The following is a 19,898-nucleotide window of genomic DNA, read 5'->3' on the forward strand; positions in this document are numbered from 1 at the left end:
GCTGATAACTCCAATGTAAAGAGAGTGGAGCTGCGGAGAAGCCTCAGTTCTCCACACAAATATGTGATGACCCAACCATTCCAACAATGGGAGCATAAATCTAAGGCTTTCCCCCAGACATTGGAACCTGGCTGCAGGGCTCCTATTCAAACAACAGTCCATTAGTGATAGCCAACACTGATGCATGCTCAGGGAGGAGGTCAAGGTCTTTATATACCTTAGCCTTATCTGTTTTTCACTGCTGAAACATCACCTTTTCAACTTCAGGTGATTCTAGCTGTAACTTATCAGAGAGATATAGGAATATGTTACTTTTTCAATGATGATAACTTTAAGTATTTATTTATTTTTCTTGGTGGCTGCTGACTTGCTTCAGAGCAGGGTGTTGGTCTTGGAATTGGAGTGTGCTGCCTGACCCTGGAGAACTCTACTCCTGGTATCTACATCCATAGCTTGGCTCTGGGCTCTGTCGCCAAGATGGATGGCAGACTCAGGTAAAACTGATGGGCACAAGCAGTGTTACTAATATCAGAAGAGTGGCACATGATAATTTCACTAAGAGAAAAGTGCATTTATGAATAACTGTGATAATCTAATGTTGATGTATGTACAAATCGTGTGCAGACAGTGTTCACAGTGTTATACTGACACCTGTGCATCTCTGCCCAGTCGTGGAGATCAGATACTGGAGGTGGACTCAGTCAGTCTTCGTCGTGCTGCTCTCAGTGAGGCCTATGCTATCCTCACTGAATGTGGGCCTGGACCTGTCACTCTTATTATAAGCAGGCACCCTAACCCAAAGGTAAGATGTCTGCTTCTAATTAGAAACACTGATGCATTTTCTATTCAGATTTAAGTTACCTCTGCATTCTCTGTCTTTATCCTGGTGAACATTTTTGTTCCTCTATTTGCATTCGGGGTTTATTGTTAAGCCAAAAAATATTATATGGTCTGGTACCTATTCACACAGATTTGCAGTAATTAATCAGTCAATTACTGATACTCCTCATCTCATTATGTGTATAAAGCACACCTGTCCACAGAATCAGTTTCTTCCATTCCAGCCTCTTCTCCACCAGTGACAAGACCAAAGAGCTGTCAAAGGATGTCAGGGACAAGACTGTAGAGTTGCATAAGGCTGGAATGGACTACAAGACCATCAGAAAGAAGCTTGGTCAGAAGGTGACAACTGTTGGTGCAATAATTAGCAGTGGAAGAAATATACAATGACCATCAATCAGCCTTGACGGTCTGGAGCTTGCCTCATGGGGTGAGGATGATCATGAGAAAGGTGGGGAATCAGCCCAGAACTATATGGGAAGAGCTTGTTAATGATCTGAAGGCAGTTGGGACTACAGTCTGCAAGTACACCACTGGCAACACACCACACTGTAATGGATTGAAATCTTGAAGCACCTGCAAGGTCCCCCTTGCTCAAGATGGCACATCAGACCCATCTAAAGTTTGCTAGTGAACATCTAAATGATTGAGAGGAGGCTTGGGAAAAAGTGCTTTGGTCAGATGAAACTGAAATCTTTTGATGCCAAAACCTACCTTTGGCACCAGCTCGTCCTGGCATGTCTGGAGGAAGAGAAATGCTGAGTATGACCCAAAGGAAACCATCCCAGCAGTCAAGCATGGAGGTGGAAGCATTATCCTTTGGGGCTGTTTTCCTGCTAAGGGTACAGGACAACTTTATTGTATTAAGGGGCTAATGGATCAGGCTACGTGTCATAAAATCTTGGACAAAAATCTCCTCCCCTCAGAAAGAATACTGAAGATGGTTTGTGGTTACGTCTTCCAGCATAAAAATGATAACATTTTTGGAAACGACTAGGTTTCTTCAACAAGTACTAAGTCATGTTTTTCTAGGGGATCAAATACTTATTTCACTCAATGACATGCAATTCAATTTATGACTTTTATGTAATGTGTTTTATTCTGTGATCTAACTTGCAAATTCAGTAGGGGATCAAATGATTTTTTTCCTCCACTGTATACAGTGCTTTTTTATTCAATTTGAGCAGTCTGTGCTACAAGCCTCATTCACCCTTTCAGACACGCATCCATACAAGTGCTTATTTCTGTGCCTAATCATTTTTAATCTAACATTCACACTCCAATGCACACTCCATCCCTGCAGCATTACTGCATTTCAGACATAGTTAAAAAAATCACACATTGCATTACATAATTCTAATTTCTGGTAGATTCCGAGGATAGCTGCTAACTTTTTTCCTGACTCAGTTATAAAAATAAATCTATTGTATTTTATTGTCACATCTCAGACATCAGAACAGGAGATAAATGACATTATAGCTCCATGTGCCAACACATTACAGAGCAGCTACTAAAAATTTACTTCCACGGAACTGTGTTATGTTTTTAATAGTGTTACATCCTCACTGTATACAATGCTGCACACTGTGGCTCTTCTGAAAAAGAAAGTGACAAATTGGAGATGATTGACTCCCTGGGATTATTCATAAATATGCACCTTAAAGCAGATAACCCATGAGCTAGAGAGGCAGTGGCATTTTATATATGTGTGTGTGTGTGTGTGTGTGTGTGTGTGTGTGTGTGTGTGTGTGTGTGTGTGTGTGTGTGTGTGTGTGGATTGCTTTTCTTACGTCAGCACAACTCCTGTTTTGGGAGAAATTTGGTCCACAGGCCTTTGTTTGGTTGAGGTGTTCAACATTTACTATTAATTATACTCATAATTGTTGTGGTTATTTCTGGTAGATTTGTGCAGGTTGTTGCTTCAAGATTTCCCTGGCTGAGTGATAAATCTCTTATGTTTCATTGTCTTTTCTCAGGTATCAGAACAGGAGATGGATGACATTATAACTCGATCCACTCACAGGGACAAAATGAGCAGGAACATGCACTCATCTCATTTTCAAGGTCTGACCTTCACCAGCGTGTACATTTTACTTAACTGTACTTCAATCATTTTGCTAGTTAGCTCTTGTCAGTTTACACATTTCCATGCTGCAACACCATAGGCTAACAAGAACACTGTTTCTTTGGCCTGTAACAGGGGCCCAAATGTTCCAGCTAGAACACTGTATTGTAATAAGGCAAGATTAATGTTGTTTTTATATATATATATTAGGGGTGGGACTTTAACGCGTTAATTTCGATTAATTAATTACGGGGAAATTAACGCGTTAAAAATTTTAACGCATTTTAATCGCACTTTGCACCGTGGAACGTTTCTCAGTGCGCGAGTTCCCGGCATACAGATTATATCGACGCACAATGTCCAAATTAGGGGCCGCATCCTGCGAAGGACCCGGCCCACGTCTTTCGCAGCCCACAAAGGCCGGAAGTGAGCGTCTAGCCTTCATATCAGCGTCACCTGCCGTCACCTCTGCGTAGCTCATGTCGCCTAGCAACCGTGAGTGCGAAGCACAGCTGTGTAAAAGCAGCTGGTTAAACGGAGGATGGACATTTTCTTCTTTTTGTGGTTTAATTTTAAGTCTTTAATTCAAAATAAGCTGTTAAAACAAGCATAACACATTTCAACATCAAGGAATACAGCTGAGCGAATGATTAATTTCCAACTATATTAAGTGAGACATTAATGTTGAATAAAACTATCCAGTTATGATGCTTAACTTTAATTTCAGGAGTTTGCTTATCACAGGAGCACTTCCACCTTTCGTTGGTCTGTGTAGTAGACTGGTGGGAAAATAAACAAAATTTTGAAGTTTAAGCTTATGTATATTGATTCATTCATCAACCAAACTTAAATTAATATTTCTCATGTCAAATATTGAAATGCGATTAAAATGCGATTAATTTCGATTAATTAATTACAAAGCTTGTAATTAATTCGATTAATTTTTTTAATCGAGTCCCACCCCTAATATATATATATATATATATATATATATATATATATATATATATATATATATATATATATATATATATATATAGAGAGAGAGAGAGAGAGAGAGAGAGAGAGAGAGAGAGAGATTCTTTTTTCATGGTGTAACTTAAGCATGCTTTATAAGAGTTTCTGCTGAATCACCTGCAAATTATATTCATAATTATTCATTCACTAGGAATTTGCTAGTATAGTATAGTTATTGATTGTTTAGCAGATAATACAGAGCTTTATCTATGCATATGTCCTTTGGATAAACCATTTGAAGATTACACTGTATAATAAGTCATTATCTAGATTGAGCTACACAGATTAAGCTACATGAGATACCGCTGTGCTCTGTAACAGGAACAGGAAGTGATTAGATACAGCAGTGAGAGCCAACACAAAGTGAGAGTCTCCAAAATGGAGAATGCCACACATACAAGGTTGAATATTCAGGCCCATATCACCCTAATAGAGCGTTTCACTCTCAGACTTTTGGCTTCTGGTTTCTAAGTTATTTAAAAGTAGCTCTTCAGTAGAACCAGCTCCCAGGGAGGAGACAGACACCCTCTCTACTTTTAAGATTTAGTTCTAAAACTTTCCTTTTTGATTAAGTGTAATTAGGGCTGGATCAGGTAACCCTGAAGTTATGCTACGATAGGCTCAGGCTGCTGGGATTTCCATGATGCACTGAGTATTTCTTTTTCACTCAACTCTTTTCATTCTCCATGTGTTTATACACCACTATTCCATTTAGTGTTTTAAATCAGCATTAGTAATTATAAAATTCTGGCTCTGTCCCATCAGTCTTTTGTCCTGTCTCCCTCTGCTCTCTTCTCTTTCCCCTCACCCCTAACTGCTCACGGCAGATGGCTGCCTCTCCCTGATCCTGGTTCTGTTGAAGGTTTCTTCCTGTTAGTTCTTCTTTCCCACTGTTGTGACGTTCTTGCTTATAGGTGGTCATCTGCTTTTTTTTCTCTATTGTATGGTATTTGCCTTACAAAATAAAGTACCTTGTGGTGACTGTTGTCATGAATTGGCGCTTTTAAAAACAAAATGAATCTTACTGGAATTTACCTGTCAGTGTTTTTGTTTTTTGGTTTGGTTTTTTTTTTGTTATGGCTAAATTTTTGTAAATAGTGTAGATTGTCCAGCAGTGTGACTAAATTGAATTCTGAATTTGTCTGGATTTGGTTGTCATGGTTTTGATCTGTAGGTCTGTCCTGTAAGAATACCACCCCAACAGTGAAGGACAGGCAAGACGACAGCTCCCTTCCTCTCAGCTGGACCATGAAGAGATTCCTTGAGCCAGCCAGTAGGGTGCGTTTTCATTCAGGACTGGTGTTTATTTCTTAGTTTTACTGATAGTTTAATTTAACCCTTTTTACAGAATCATGTCAGAGTAATTTAGGGTAAACATGCCATGCCATTAGAATAAATGGTTATTTTAATTGTTATTTAACTTTTAACAAAACATGTGCATTTTTACCAGTGTTTACATCCTCAGTCTTTTACTGTACTGGTTCTTGTTACATTAATGTTCTTGGTATTTTACATAAACAGCTAATCAGTTTAACAAATTAAACCTTTCACTTTTGATTTTTGGACCATCTTATTGTTTGTGAAACAGGACTCACTGAGTTCAGAGACAGAGTTATCTCAGTACTTCCCCCAAGAACTTTGCAGCCACTCGGACAGTGATGAAATTCTCCACCAACAGAGCTGCATCTCCATGGACGACAGCTCATCGCAAACACATGGTAAAATGTTATCATTTAAATGCCATGAAGATATTTTAGTGCTATTTCACAAGGCGGGATGTAAACCTAGCTCTAGAGGAAAACAATTCATTGATTGTTTTCTTGCTTTATCTACATTTTCAATGTGCTTTCTTTTTCTCTCCCTCAATTCTCTTTGACATCTAATAATACACACATAAATAATTGGTCAGCACAGCGTAGCGAGTATAATTTCAAAGGAACCCCTTTGAAAATCACCAAAATTTATTTTCAAATGGCATTTCAGTGATTAACCAGTTTATGTCAATCATCAAAAATAGTGTGTGGTTGTATTGTGGCAGGAATGCTGTAGATTAAATTACTAAAATATCACATTACAGTTCAGGACTGGAGTACCTTATATACCTGCAGTATCAAGTTTGATACACACATTTTTAACACGGTTTAACTGTAATATTAAAAAATATTTTTTTAAGTAATTATGCATTGCTTCAGCACAGGAAGTATTTATTTTTTAAAATTGCTAACAATATCGATGTTATTCTTACCATTACTTCTCCAAAATTAGCAAAGATTTTCCTGTGGAGGACTTCCTGTCAGCAGACATTTTGAAACGGCAAAAAAAGCTCTTCCACTGCTTGCAGTACATTGATAATCCACTAGAGGGGAGAACACAGGTCTCCAATGATATACAACAGGTTTGACAACACATTGAAAAAATAGAGGTCACAGAATCTTGCGTAGCAAATATGATACAAACGGCGAATTTAGGGTTAGGTCCAGAAAGTTTTGGACAGTGACACAATTTTTGGAATTTTGTCTAGCTACAGCACTGCAGTGCATTTAAAATCAAGCACTCAAGATAGGCTTGAAATAGAGACTTATATTCAGTGGGCTTAAAAGTGTTATTAAGTGTGTATTAATCTTTTAAGTGTCAAAGACAACAATCAAGGGAAACCTTCAATAATTTGAATACAAACTAAGGTTGTCAAAAAGATCAGTACTCATATACTAATCAATACCAAATATTACTATCTGATTAGATACTAATTTGCAACAGTATCAATACCAACTGTGCCATATTTGCTTCCACCAGTTGACACACAACTTTACCCAGGACCGACAGGTTCACAGATAGGCAGGCGTACGACCACACTAGCGGCTTTACATATGAACAGGAGTTGATGTTCACAACGCTTTAGGAGGAATTTCAAGAGGTTATTAAAGCTCCTGTTTCAACAACACTGAAGTATTAAACAGTTTTCAGGATGGCACACACATTAGCGTTAGCTGTTTAACTATTAGCAGTTACCCAGTAGTCACAGTAGTTGTCTAAGTTGTCATTAATGTAGTGGCTAGCAGCTGTGGCTAATAATAAAACAGTGTCTCTTTTGCCAACTCTTTTTGATCAGCAACGGAAATATGGCACACACTACCTTAGACAACCTAAATTACTGTTGTCTGTGTTTAATTATTTATTTATTTGCTTATCTGCATTGTCCAGTCTAACTATATATTGGTGTTACGACCCGTCTAGGGGCCCGGGGCGCAACATGAATAAGAAAGCGTCATTCGCCCCTAAGACCCAAGCAGCCACACAAAGTCCTTCTTAGAAAAATAACACGGATTTAATTGATCACACACAAAATACACAGAATGATTCCCATCAGGGTGAGCCAAGGACAAAACAATAAAATGGTAAATGGACTAGTTCTTATATAGCGCTTTTCTACTCAGTATGAGCACTCAAAGCGCTTATACAACCTGTTTGCATTCACCCATGCACTCCCATTCATGCAAGCACTTCCATTTTTTTTTATGAAGCTAAGTGCTTTTAAGTAACTAACATTCACTCACATTCATACTCCGACAGAACGGTCGGAGAGCAACTTGGGGTTAAGTATCTTGCCCAAGGATACATTGGCATGTAGCCCGGAGTAGCCAGGATTCGAACCGCTGACCTTCCGATCAGTAGGTGACCTGCTCTACCTACTGAGCTACAGCCACCCACAATAAACAAAACAGGAACTAAAATCTACCATGATCTGGCGTCTGACCTAAATAAAAAAGAAACACAAAAGAAATGACATAGTCTTACCTCCCTACCTAAAATCAACACAGGAGAAAACTATTTAACCAAACTGGTGGCTCACCTCTACCCACTCTGGATCAGAACACTCGTTTTCAGTTGTGGCTGGTTGGAAACTTGGGACACAAATGATGTTCTCTGTCTGTGGTGTTCGTCTAGCCTCCTAAGTAGGGCGTGACCCTTAACCGGAGCCAATCGTCCGCAGGCAGGAGGGCACCATATCAACCGCAACCAGGCACCTGCACCTGCAGCAGGATGATTTGGAAGGATGAATTCTAAATTGTACATGGCTATACTGTGCTCAGATTCAGCGAAATGCTAAAAATGAGCCAGTGCTTCTCAATTTAAATGGATAATCACCCAGAGCCAACTGCAAAAGCAACCCAAGAGTTTCTCAAGGCAAAGAAAAGATTTTTTTCAGCAGCCAAATCAATCCCGATCTCAACCCAAGAAAGCATGCTTTTCAATTATACTGCAGACAAATCTGAAAAGATATTAAGGCATTCCCAAGCCAATATAGCAATGTAATCTCTCCAGCATGGATCTGCCTTGGGTTGTCCTTCTTGTAGGACTTGACCATAACACCTCACATAGGGGGTACCCAGGAGGCATCCTAGTCAGATGCATGAAACCGCTCAAATGGTTCCTTTTGATGTGGAGGAGTAGGAGCCCTACTCTGAGCCTCTCTCAAATGAGCAAGGTATATTTGGCATCATAGTGGTACAGTGTTTAGCACTGTCACCTCAGAACAGGAAGGTACCTTGCTTGAATCCTAGTTGGGGCCTTTCTGTGTGTTTACAGGTTCTCTCTGTGCCCTCAGGTACTCCGGCTTCTTCCCACAGTCCAAGAATATGCATGTTAGGCTAAATTAGCCATGGATGTGAGGTAGATTACTACTTGAAGTGTAAAACATGGCTTGTAATCTAAAGCACTTTGAGTGCTCAGTATGAATAGAAAAGCACTATACTGTATAAATATGAGTGAATTAGATCTCTGAAATAGAGCCCAGCCATCCTTCAGAGGAAGCTCATTTCCACCGCTTGTATCCAGAATCTCTTTCATTTGGTCACTCCCCAGAGATTGTGGTCATAATTGAGGGTAGGCACCTCTTGGATGAGGTGTTCAGGGCATGTCCTACCAGGAGGAGACCCCGGTGCAGACCCAGGATATGCTGGAAAGATTATATCTCTCAGCTGGCCTGGGTTTTTGTCAAAAATTTCCAAAGTGATTTTTAGCAGTGCAAGCAGTTTTCAACTTAGCATCTCTAAACATACTAGTTTTCTTTAGAAAGCACAAACTATTTCTATTTGTACACAATAACAGAATTATTTCAGAAAAAAACAAAAATGACCAGCCCCCTGAAAAACTGGCAATTTTATTGAGCCATAGCATAAAACACTACTATACAGTGTGCTTTAATTTTGTAATGCTCAAAGCTTGTAAAATCAAGCTAAAACTAAGGGTTATCCTCTAGTTTACAAACAGTATTAAAAACTTGGAGGCTCTGCCAGCTGTCGCAGGGCAAAAAGCTAAAAGTTTAATTTATTTTGTATATTGTAAATAAAAATTTTGGCTAGAAATATTGTAAATGTGTTTAAATAAGTAAGTCATTTTGTATCTTCATCTAACATGTGTACTGTCTTCAGTTATTGGCTGGCTTTAATTTGTCATCTTTTTGTTCAGGATTCACCCCAACTCTGATAGAAGTGGAAAGTGACCCGGTGTACAATTCATCAAAAGACAAGACATCTGTCCCTCTTAATCAGCATGTGGAGGCTGTTTCCCAGCCCATCACTTTGTCCAGCCCCACCACAGCGCGCAGCCCACTTCTCCGGCAGAACCCGGTGATGTGCTTCGAGGATGACCTCAGTGATGAAGTGAATTCAGCCAACAGCAGAAACACTGCGCTCTTCCACAGACCAACAAACTCTGAACCCATTGCCTTCAGTGATGCGTCACAGAAAAGTGATTCAGTAGTTATGCTTGCTACCTCAGACTTTGGAGATAGTGGAGATTTGCAGAGGAGTGGAAGCAATGATATAACTACAACACTCTGTGATAGTTTCACTCAGAGTGAAGATGGCCTTCCCAATAAGTCAGAGTCGCCTGCTTCTGAGTCACCCTTCCTGCCTATCCACCACCTTTCACACCATATGGCAGAGGAGTCAAGCAGTGTGGACTCTGCACCAACTAATTTGACCATCGTCAGTGAGAACTGTCCAAATCAAAATGATGGACAGTTGGAGTCAAAGCATTCTCCCAAGCTTGAACATAAAGCATTGACACGGGTCAAAAGTATGATAGGCATTGAAACCCCAAACCTGTCCCAACAGCAAACATCCAAAACTGATGACTCCTCCCAGCTCCCATCCCATTGCACAACATGGGGAAGAAATCCCAGGGTGGCTGCAGGGTTGAACTCCAGTCAGTTCTGTAAGAAGGAAGATGTCAGTGAGTTTGGGGCTATTTGTACCATTAACACTGTAATCCTGAGAAGAAATGACAGGAAATCATTTGGGCTTGACCTGGAGATTATTTCATCACCACTGAAGCTGATCATTGCTGGGTTAGAGCCAGGAGGTGCAGCAGAAATGGTATGTGGGATTGTTTTCAACCTTATATCTGTTCATTGTAAGTGAATGGATGCTTACATCCATTCACTTACTATAGATGTGACCAAATCTCTGCTTTGAATTAAACAATTTAAGGAATTAAAACCTATTTTACATTTAAATCTTTATCAAATTGTACTTTCAGGAATCTATGGGCAGGCTGTGTCCTGGAGATGAGATTGTCAAAATTGGAGATAAACAAGTATGCTCTTCCACCTACCAGGAAATTTGTAAGCTCATTAACAACCTTCCTCTGACACTGTCCTTGGAAGTCAAGAGACCAGTTTCAGGTAAGACTTTGAGAGTATCGCGTTATTCTGGTGTTGAATAGATAAAAATGAACAGCTCAACTTCTTCATATCATATCTTCGTGTTTTGTGATGCTGTTGAGGCAGGGAGAAGACTTTTGACCTGAAAACATTGTGAAATATAGGTCTCTTCATTCTTATGACCATAGCAGAGTGAAATTTGAAAACCTCCAGGAGAAAAAATTAAAATTTTACTTCCACCGAAGCAAAACTGTAAATTAGAGGAAATAGCTGCAACCGTAAGAAATTTGTTGCAACACAAATGAAGCACAGCATATGCCACGTCTGTTTTGTCTGTAGCAGTACTGGGTTGTCTTCATTAGATGTGCCACCAATGGCAACATTTAAAAATGCCACTGGTTGTGTGTTTTTTAGAGATGTGGTCAGGTCCTGGTATAGGAACCTCAAATGTGGAAGAAAAAACTTTTGGATTTTCCTTCATTGTTGTGAAAAATCATATTCATAATCATATTCATGGACAATATCAGGTAAAGCAAAACAAATGTCAGCTACTCAGACCTTTAGACTCTTCTTTCCACCACACCCTCTCAGCTTTTCTTTAATGCAGTGATAATACAGTCTGGTATGAAACGACTGTCATCACACATGATTGTTTTCATTGTACTCAGTGCCTGAGATGAAGCAGTAACAACAAGCTAGATACCTAATTTGCTGTTCCACTACAGCACACTAAACAGCATGGAAATTGACTTACAAATCTCTCTCCTGTCTCCTGACTCTTCAACAACTCACCACCCACCCCTGGCTTGTAAGCTACAACACACACTTGTTTACTTTATGAAGCGCAGCCTACCAACTGTCTACTGTCAAACACTGATACTGAGGCAACCCTCCAGCTGCTGAGAAGAAAAGTGGCATTTGTAACATTTTCTCCACTTAATAATTAAGAAACAAATATTACATTTGTGAGCTTATGAAGTGTGCAGATGTGTATTTTTATTTTCCAAGGCCTTGCACTCACATGTGATGTAGTAGTGTATACTTATGCTGCTTCTTAGTGCTATTTTTAAGCCATTAGTGGCAAGATGCTACTCTGTACGCTTTTACATAGACCGCCATGTGTTTTCCTTTTATGCTGACCTCAGATGTAGGATCAACATTCCCTCACACTCCTCCCCAAAGCAGCCTGCAAGCATCTGGTTTTCTATTCATGGTGACTAATTAGTAAATTTCCACCTTTAATTACCAATATTAGATTTGCTATGTAGTTGAACACTATGTGTAGCATAGTGTAAATATTCATTTAACATAGATATTGCTGTGGGTCACTGTTTCTTGGTCACTAAAAAGCCATGAGGACTCCTTCTTTAATAAGATTACAGTTCTCTGTGTAATCACGTCATCATCTACCCATAGATTGTAAATGGCTGATAAGAAAAGAAGGAAGAAAAGAAGAAGTCACTTCATCTGATGCTAACCTGATCAAATCCATATTCCAAAATATGCTTTTCTTGTCAGTTTTCTCTTCTATAGTTGGTAAACACATAGACGTCATTACATCTTTGTATAATGGGCTATTAGACACTAATGTGCAGTTGTACTCAGTTCATGTGACATCCTGGAGCAGCCACAGCAATGTCTCTGGTTAGGTCTTGTAATATACCAGCTGAATATACCTGAAAATGTGTATCTGTTCTTGACTGTCTAACATTTAGTGTTTGCTTATGAGACTAGAGGTTATCTAACATAATCTAACACTTATGATTTCTGTATAGTATGTAATTGTATTCTACAGTGTAGCTACATCATGCTCTCCTTATTTTTAGAAATCATCAGCACAAATGCAGAGAGAAATTATGTTCATCAGGATTCATTTCATGCCACTAGTATGAGAAAAGGTCTTAAGCATTTGAAATTAAGGCAAATGGACTTTTTTGGGGGGATCGTGATGACATTTCACCTCTCATCCAGGAGGCTTCATTATATATATTACTTAAACAAACTGACAAAAATTAGTGAACGCTATTAGTGTTCATTTTGTTAACAATTATCACTTTACAGTTTATTAATGATAGTGTTAACATGATAAATGTTAACTTTGAATCACTGTTATAACTTTTTTGGCCTTACTTCTCATTGAGGTGTTACATTGCTATGTAAAGACAACCTGTTCTGCAAAAGCTAATTTCAAGCAATGATTTGAATTTTAATATGTTTTGTTTGGTTGTTTTGTTTTTTTTGTATCATTTGATATTTACCAGGGATGTAAACAGTTCATATTAAATGAATCAGTGTGCCCTGGTTAGGATTTTAAGGTGAACCACTCTTAACACAAAGATAGAGAATAGAAATAAAACATAGACAAACAACCCCTACAAACACTTATCAAAACATCTCACAGACATTATGAACTTTAGTGATCAGATAACAGAAGTCTGATTTTAATGTAGTCCTGTCCTGGAGGGTAGCCATAATAATATCTGTGGTATAGTGTGCAACAATTAGATTTTGGGAATGTTGTAGATATGGTGTAGAATATGTTATTATGAGTTGAAGAAGTGATCAGTCTAGTATAGTCTTCAAGAACCTTCAGCGTGAAGATTACATGATCATATGTGTATTTCTAGAGTTTAATATTCATATTAAAACCTATATTTAATGAAATTTACTAATTACAAATAATGAATTCTTGCCACCTCCCTCTCATTCTATCCTGACTAAACTACTTTTCATTTCTTGTACCAGCTGTAGATCGACTGTGCAGTCTGGGAGGGACTGTGTCGTCACGGAGTGATGGAACTACCAGACTGAATCCAGCCAAATCTATTCAGGGGGTGTCTGATGAAGTAATAAGAGCAAATTTAGGCAGTGGCACAACCCAAACAGACTATGATTTTCAAATTCCCATCACCAATGTAGATGACATTTTATCAGATGTGAGCATCTGCTGTGATACAAGTGAACATATCAAATCCACTGACAAAATAATATATAATGAGCCTGTATCTTCCTGTCTAAGCCAGAATACTGCAGTCCTGTCTGAGAACCTCCCTTTGGAAGCAAGAAATGAAAAGGATACCATCCTTCATATCAATAAATGTGTGAACCAGCAAAAAGAAGACAGCTCTGCTGTTTTTGATGGATCGGGTCCAGAAAAATTGGATGCTTGTTCTAAACACATGTATCCCATTGGAGATGACAGTGATTCAAACAGTGACTCAGTCACCGACTGCAGTTCAGTGGTAAACAATATGGCAGATTGTATTGGTGGTGTCCAGGAGCCTTCCTCAGATGAGGAAGAAGTGGAGCTTTTTTCCTGTGAAACTCAGCCACCTGCTGCTACTGGTCAATCTCATTTAATCCAGTCTTCACTTTTGCCATATATAAGCAGTCCAGCTAAAAACCTGCATCAGTCCTCTGATGTATTCCAGGTCTCCTTTGGTACAGACACACAAAATTCGATTACAACAACCCAAGGTCCGCAGCCTTCTCAGTTATCAGAGGTCTCCTCTACCCAGTCACCATGCCAGTCTTCCAACAATACAATACATGTGCCCACTATAGAGTCCGACGTTGACAGAGCTAGAGTTAAAGCATGTGTGGCATCCAGCCCTGGAAGCCTAAGCATTTACAAAAACCACTATCCACCAGATACCCACATCATCCCTGAGGAGATGCATGCAGATGCCTCCCAAACACCAGATTTACTGAAGTGTGACGAAATACAAATGTCTTCAGTGGAATCCAACCCCTCAGGTTCAAGGCTATCAAGAATGTCAGCGTCAATCATCAACAAACAAAAAATCTTGGAGTGTAAAACTAATTTAAAGCCTGATGCTAGCTTCTTACCTAAGAAAAACTCAAAGCTAAAACACCTTGCTTGTTCAGACAGTCCTGTGTGGAGTAGTAACTTTAGACTCCAGGTTGAAAGTGGTCCTCCCAAACTGAAAGGTTTGAGTGTTAAAAGGAAGAACAAACCAGAAGAGGAGGCTCTCCAACAACTGTCTGGGAGTGCAAGTCCAGTTTCTCCAGACACAAAGGCTTCCTTGAAACAGTCAAAAGATTTACCATCAATAGTAACCATATCTGGCATTTTGAAGACCACTAACCAGCCGGGTATCAGCAGTTGTGTGGCTTTAGCTAGAGTAGGTGACAGAAAGCAAATTACAACTGAGCATTCATGTAGAACTTTACAAACTGTGCAACTGCCAAAGAAGAACATCCATTCAGGTTCCAAAGCAACTGCTGAGTCACAGGACCAATCACATTCACCTGTCACTCAGAGAACATTCATGAAAGTGCGACTGTCTTCCTCATCAGGATCATCATCATCATCAGTTATGTTACATAGTGAAACAGTGGTTTCAAAAGACAATAAACACCTTAAAAATGATGCAGGTGCGTTAGCACCTGTGCATTCATCTACTGGTGCTACAGATGAAAAAACAAATGCCTTGGTCAGTAACATAGCATTTAATTCACTGTGTTCTACTACAGCAGCTCATTCACTAACTAAAGGCTCAAAACCTAGTACTGTTATGGAGACAGATAAAATTCTGAAGTCCAGTTCATCCAGACTGTACAGAAAGACAATGGAAAGGAGAAGCCTCTACACAGACACTGCCTTGTCTGCAGATTACAGTCCTTTGTCTGTCCAATATAAAATCAAATCCTTTGAAAATCTGGCTAACTTTGACAAGCCCATGGCTAAAAGTAGCGATGTTCAGTCTTATGCTCTGGCACGTAGAGCCCCACTTAACCAAAGGATTGCGGGTTATATGGGATTGGTTAATTCAGTTGACTCCCAGATACAGCAAAGGAGTTTTAGCTCTTATGTGGAAAATCAGCTTCCAGCCACATCCTGCTCTCCTCGTCTTGGTAAATCATCTGAGACTAAAGTTCAGAAACCTCCAGATGAGACTGCACCACAGACCTCTCTGGTGCTGCGAAGGAAACAAGGCAACCTTCCCCACAATAGGTTGCGGCAGCTCAGGGCTCTCAGTATGCCTGAACTGGAAAAACTATGCAAAGAGGATGTTAAGAGAGGACACAGTACAGCTGTAGATAAAACGGAACCTGGCATCCATACCACTATGTTTACTGAAGCCCCAGTGACTGAGAGCCTTCCAACCTCTGCAACTCCAACAAAAGTGGATTTGAACGGGGTTAACCAAACTGGGGCTGAATTCACTGAAGAGATTCCTCAGGGAAACCAAGAGAACCATGGCCAGCAGCTCGGTTGGTCTATCAGGTGAGGGGTTTATTTAAACCAATTCAGTTTAAATCATTCTACATCCTACACACAAGGTGCTTCCCTAATACACAGCACAAATAATAGACAAATAATACTTGTCTTATCGGATCAATATGGGAAATAGTAATGTAAAAGTTTATACTGACTACAAACACATTTACATGTACTGAAAAACTCCATCAATTAATTCCATCAATTTTTGGCCAAAGTTTGTTTTCTCACTTTGATGAATTTGTGTACAATATAAGTGTAAATGCAGAAAGACATTAGATTAGTCTCTCTCCTGCTGCAAGTGCATTATATCAGTTACTTGGTTCCAGAGATAGTTACAGATTCAAACTTTTAAATGAAATCTTGGTAAAATTTGACACACCTTTTCAAGAATACTGAAGCAGAAAAGGAGCTGCTTGAGTAGCTTGTGTCTTAGAAAACAAACCATTCTTCATTCTTCTGGACAAGTAGTGTTAGTCTAGCATGTGCGATACTACAAAAGTATTAAATAAGTTCACCTTTACATAATCCCTTCACACAGCAGTGGTCAGAATTTAATATTGTTTATAGTGAAAATTCCCTAAATTATGCAGAAGCCTCTTTCCACAAGCCCTGTGGGAGACTGGACTTAGTGAGTTTTTGTATAACTGATGTTCTGAGTTGTTTGAAGACAGACTTCAAAGGTTCAGAACATGTACAGCCTACAGTATACTGTATTAGCAGGCACTATAGATGCCAAGCATCAGTATTAACAATATTTGCTTTATTGACCACAATTGCCTATCCACAAATAACGTGACATTCGCAGAATAATAAACTCCACATGACTGTTGCATCCCATCAGATTTTCCATCATTATGTGGGATCCACTTTCTTGAGTTTGTATGAGTGAAACTGTGCTAGCTTTAAAAATAGAGGGATGAAGGGCTGAGAGTCTTTAAAACAGCTAGTTGTTAAGTTATGTTTTCTTTAGCCCAGCACAAAAGGGAGAATAAATAATGACAACAAAGTAAAAATGGCTTTGGTGTGCCCACAGTGAAAAAATTCTGTTAGCATAGAAACCTGTTGTTTAGACTTCTATCACTGCACAGATTGCATTGGTTCTGAACTTTCAAGGATGTGACAAGGATTTGGTTTTCATGAATCAGGACTTATAAAGAATATATTATTGTTGAAATATTTTAAACATCTCAGTCCTAGACTATAAGAAATAACTAAATAGCTTTGTGAGAGTAACATACTGTTTGTGCACCTTTGAATTTGATTGCATGTTTGCATTGTTATGTTTGATTTGATTTTAAACAGTAGTCATTTTTTAAATGACAATCAAAGAACACAAATAGTAAATGTCTTGATCTGATTCCTTTTTTCTGCAGTTTAGAAGAGCTTACTGCTTCACCTGCCAGTCAGTGTAAACTGCAAATCTTGCTGCGCTCCCTAACAGCTAAATCTTATGTGTCGGCCCTGCTTCAGCAAACTACGGTAATGCTGTCCTGCAGATATATCCAAGATACATTCTGTACATGTTTCAGTCTTACATTCTGTTTTTTTCTCTTTGTGTCTGAATTGTGCAGATTAAGAGAAATACTCACCTTGTTGTCCTGAGTAAAGAAGAAGGCTTGGGACTTGGTTTTAGTATTGCTGGAGGAGCTGACCTTGAGCAAAAGGAAATAACTGTAAGTACAGGATGTGGAGGCTCTTTTCAGATCTAGAATGTACATGTGACTGGTGCAGCAATTTAACATGTGCCTTGTTGATGCTTTTGAGACCATTAGCTTTCTTTTGCCACATTTAATTTCCAATGTGGCTGCAGCTCAGGAGGTAGAGGAGGTCACCTACTAATTGGAAGGTTGGTGGTTCAGTCCCTGGCTGCTCCAGTCTGCATGCCAAAGTATCCTTGGGCAAGATACTGAACCCCAAATGGCTCTCTGATGCAACCGTCAGAGTATGAATGTGTGTGAATGCTAGACAGAAAGCACTTAAGCTTAGAAAGAAGTGCTTGTATGAATGTGTGTGAATGGGTGAACGAGGCATGTTGTGTAAAGTGCTTTAAGTGCTCAACATTGAGTAGAAAAGACTATATAAGAACCAATCCATTTACCATTAAGATGAAAAATTTCAGTTACTCCAGAAAATTTCAAGAACTCTAAAGTTTCTTCAAAAGCAAAATGCACCAAACTGTGATAAAACAATCTAGAAAATAATATCCTCCCTAGTAAAAGTTTGTTAGTCACCAGCTTCAGAGGTCAAAAGTTAATAGCAGCTCAGATTAGAAAACACAACACCTTCTCAAGTTCAAGCAGTAGACACATGCAATTATAAACTGCTTGTAAAAGAGTGGGAATCAGGCCTCCATGGTGTGACCGCTACAAAGAACCACGCATATTCATGCTGATACACTGCCAACAAGTGCTTGATTACTAAACTTTGTTACATTATTTCTTACATTATTTCGTTAATGTAACAATGCTTCTTGGCAATAAATCTTATACCGTTGGAAAGCCTGTTTATTTCCCCTTAAATGGTGCCACATTTGTAAGGAAATTTTTGTATGTTTGTATTTGTGGGTTGATCAGCAGAGTTGAGCCCATGAAAAACTTGCCAGATCTTCTCTGCCACGAAGAGCTTATTACAAATAGACAGGCTTTCCAAATGTATAAGATTTATTGCCGAGAAGCACTGTTACAACAAAGAAATAATTGACCAAATGCAAATTTCTTTACTTTTTGTACTAAGTTTGTATAGAACATGGTGAGATGACCTGTTATGGTTTGTCACTGGATAAGTAATATTTTAATAAATGGAACTTCATTTTATGCATGCCAGTTGCTAAATATATATATATATAATGTTAATTTTGAGATGAACAAAAGTTTTTTCCCTTACAGCTGGTGGAAATATTTTAACATGTGTCTTTGTATGCAGGTTCATCGGGTCTTCATGAAAGGTGCAGCTAGTCTTGAAGGCACAATCCAAAGAGGTGACAGCATTTTATCCATAAATGGCACAAGTCTGGAGGGTAAAACGCACAGAGAGGCTGTATCTTGTCTTCATCAAGCCAAGCAGTCCAATCAAGCCTTAGTAGTCATTGGGAGAAGCAAAGACAGTGCACAGTGTATCTCTGACATTCAAGGCTCGGGTACCCGACCAAAGACTGTGTGTTCTACCAAGAAGCCGTTGGAATCTAGAACAGGTAGGCGCACATCTTCAGGGTAAAGTAGTTTATTTCACACAATGGTATCATGATGGTACTATGAGGTCTTTCAGATAAGATGGGGCCTGATTATTCAAGCTTTTAGGACAGCCTGATAATAATGAATTACAATAGTCTAGCATAGAAGTAATAAATGCATGAACTAGTTTTTAAGCATCACTCAAACAGGATGTTTCTAATTTTAGAGCTATTGCATAAATGCAAGAAGGCAGTCGTACATATTTTTAGGGCATATAAATATTAATATGTGCATCGAAGGACATATCCTGGTCAGAAATTACTCCAAGTTTCCTCACTGTGTTAATGGAGGTCAAGGTAGTGCCATCCAGAGCAAGTATCTTATTATTCAAATTTAGAAGCAGGAAATTAGAGGTCATCCAGACCTTTATGACATTCCTGCAGTTTAACTAACTGGTGTGTTTCATCTGGCTTCATAGATAGACTAGAAGAGCAGTCAGTGGAGAACATACTTTACAACAAATTTTCTGTCAGTCTGTTAGAAATGATTTAAACAAGCACAGTGTCTTTAATAGCTACGGCGTGTTCTGATCTCTGCAATAAAATATTATGGTCAACAGTATCGAATGCTGTACTGAGGTCTAGCAGGACAAGCACAGAGATGAGTCCACTGTCAGAGGCCATAAGAAGATTTGTAACCTTCATTAATTATGTTTCTGTACTGTGATGAATTATGAATCTTGACTGAAACTCTTCAAATAAACCATTCCTTTCCATTCCCACTGACATCCTGAATTATGAATGAAAGTGGCCATGATACAGCTTCAGCTCCTGAATCAAACCATGAAATTCTTGCTGCTGCTGCATTCTCTTGAGACTTGGATGCACCCAG

At 39.0% G+C, this 19,898-nt stretch overlaps 1 protein-coding gene across 2 annotated transcripts in view; it reads left to right on the forward strand.

Annotated features, from left to right (window-relative positions):
* pdzd2 (PDZ domain containing 2) overlaps nt 1-19,898 on the forward strand; it is a 77,166-nt gene that overhangs the window by 55,712 nt on the left and 1,556 nt on the right. For both annotated transcript variants that reach the window (XM_030723468.1, XM_030723467.1), the window contains exons 15-25: nt 377-494; nt 670-802; nt 2,817-2,904; nt 5,097-5,200; nt 5,511-5,640; nt 9,392-10,302; nt 10,466-10,610; nt 13,335-15,840; nt 17,211-17,316; nt 17,409-17,510; nt 18,760-19,027. In XM_030723468.1, coding sequence (XP_030579328.1) covers nt 377-494; nt 670-802; nt 2,817-2,904; nt 5,097-5,200; nt 5,511-5,640; nt 9,392-10,302; nt 10,466-10,610; nt 13,335-15,840; nt 17,211-17,316; nt 17,409-17,510; nt 18,760-19,027 — 4,611 coding nt within the window. The remainder of the gene's footprint in view (nt 1-376; nt 495-669; nt 803-2,816; nt 2,905-5,096; nt 5,201-5,510; nt 5,641-9,391; nt 10,303-10,465; nt 10,611-13,334; nt 15,841-17,210; nt 17,317-17,408; nt 17,511-18,759; nt 19,028-19,898) is intronic.

Source organism: Archocentrus centrarchus, unplaced genomic scaffold (genome assembly GCF_007364275.1).
Source record: "Archocentrus centrarchus isolate MPI-CPG fArcCen1 unplaced genomic scaffold, fArcCen1 scaffold_26_ctg1, whole genome shotgun sequence".
Lineage (NCBI taxonomy): Eukaryota > Metazoa > Chordata > Actinopteri > Cichliformes > Cichlidae > Archocentrus > Archocentrus centrarchus.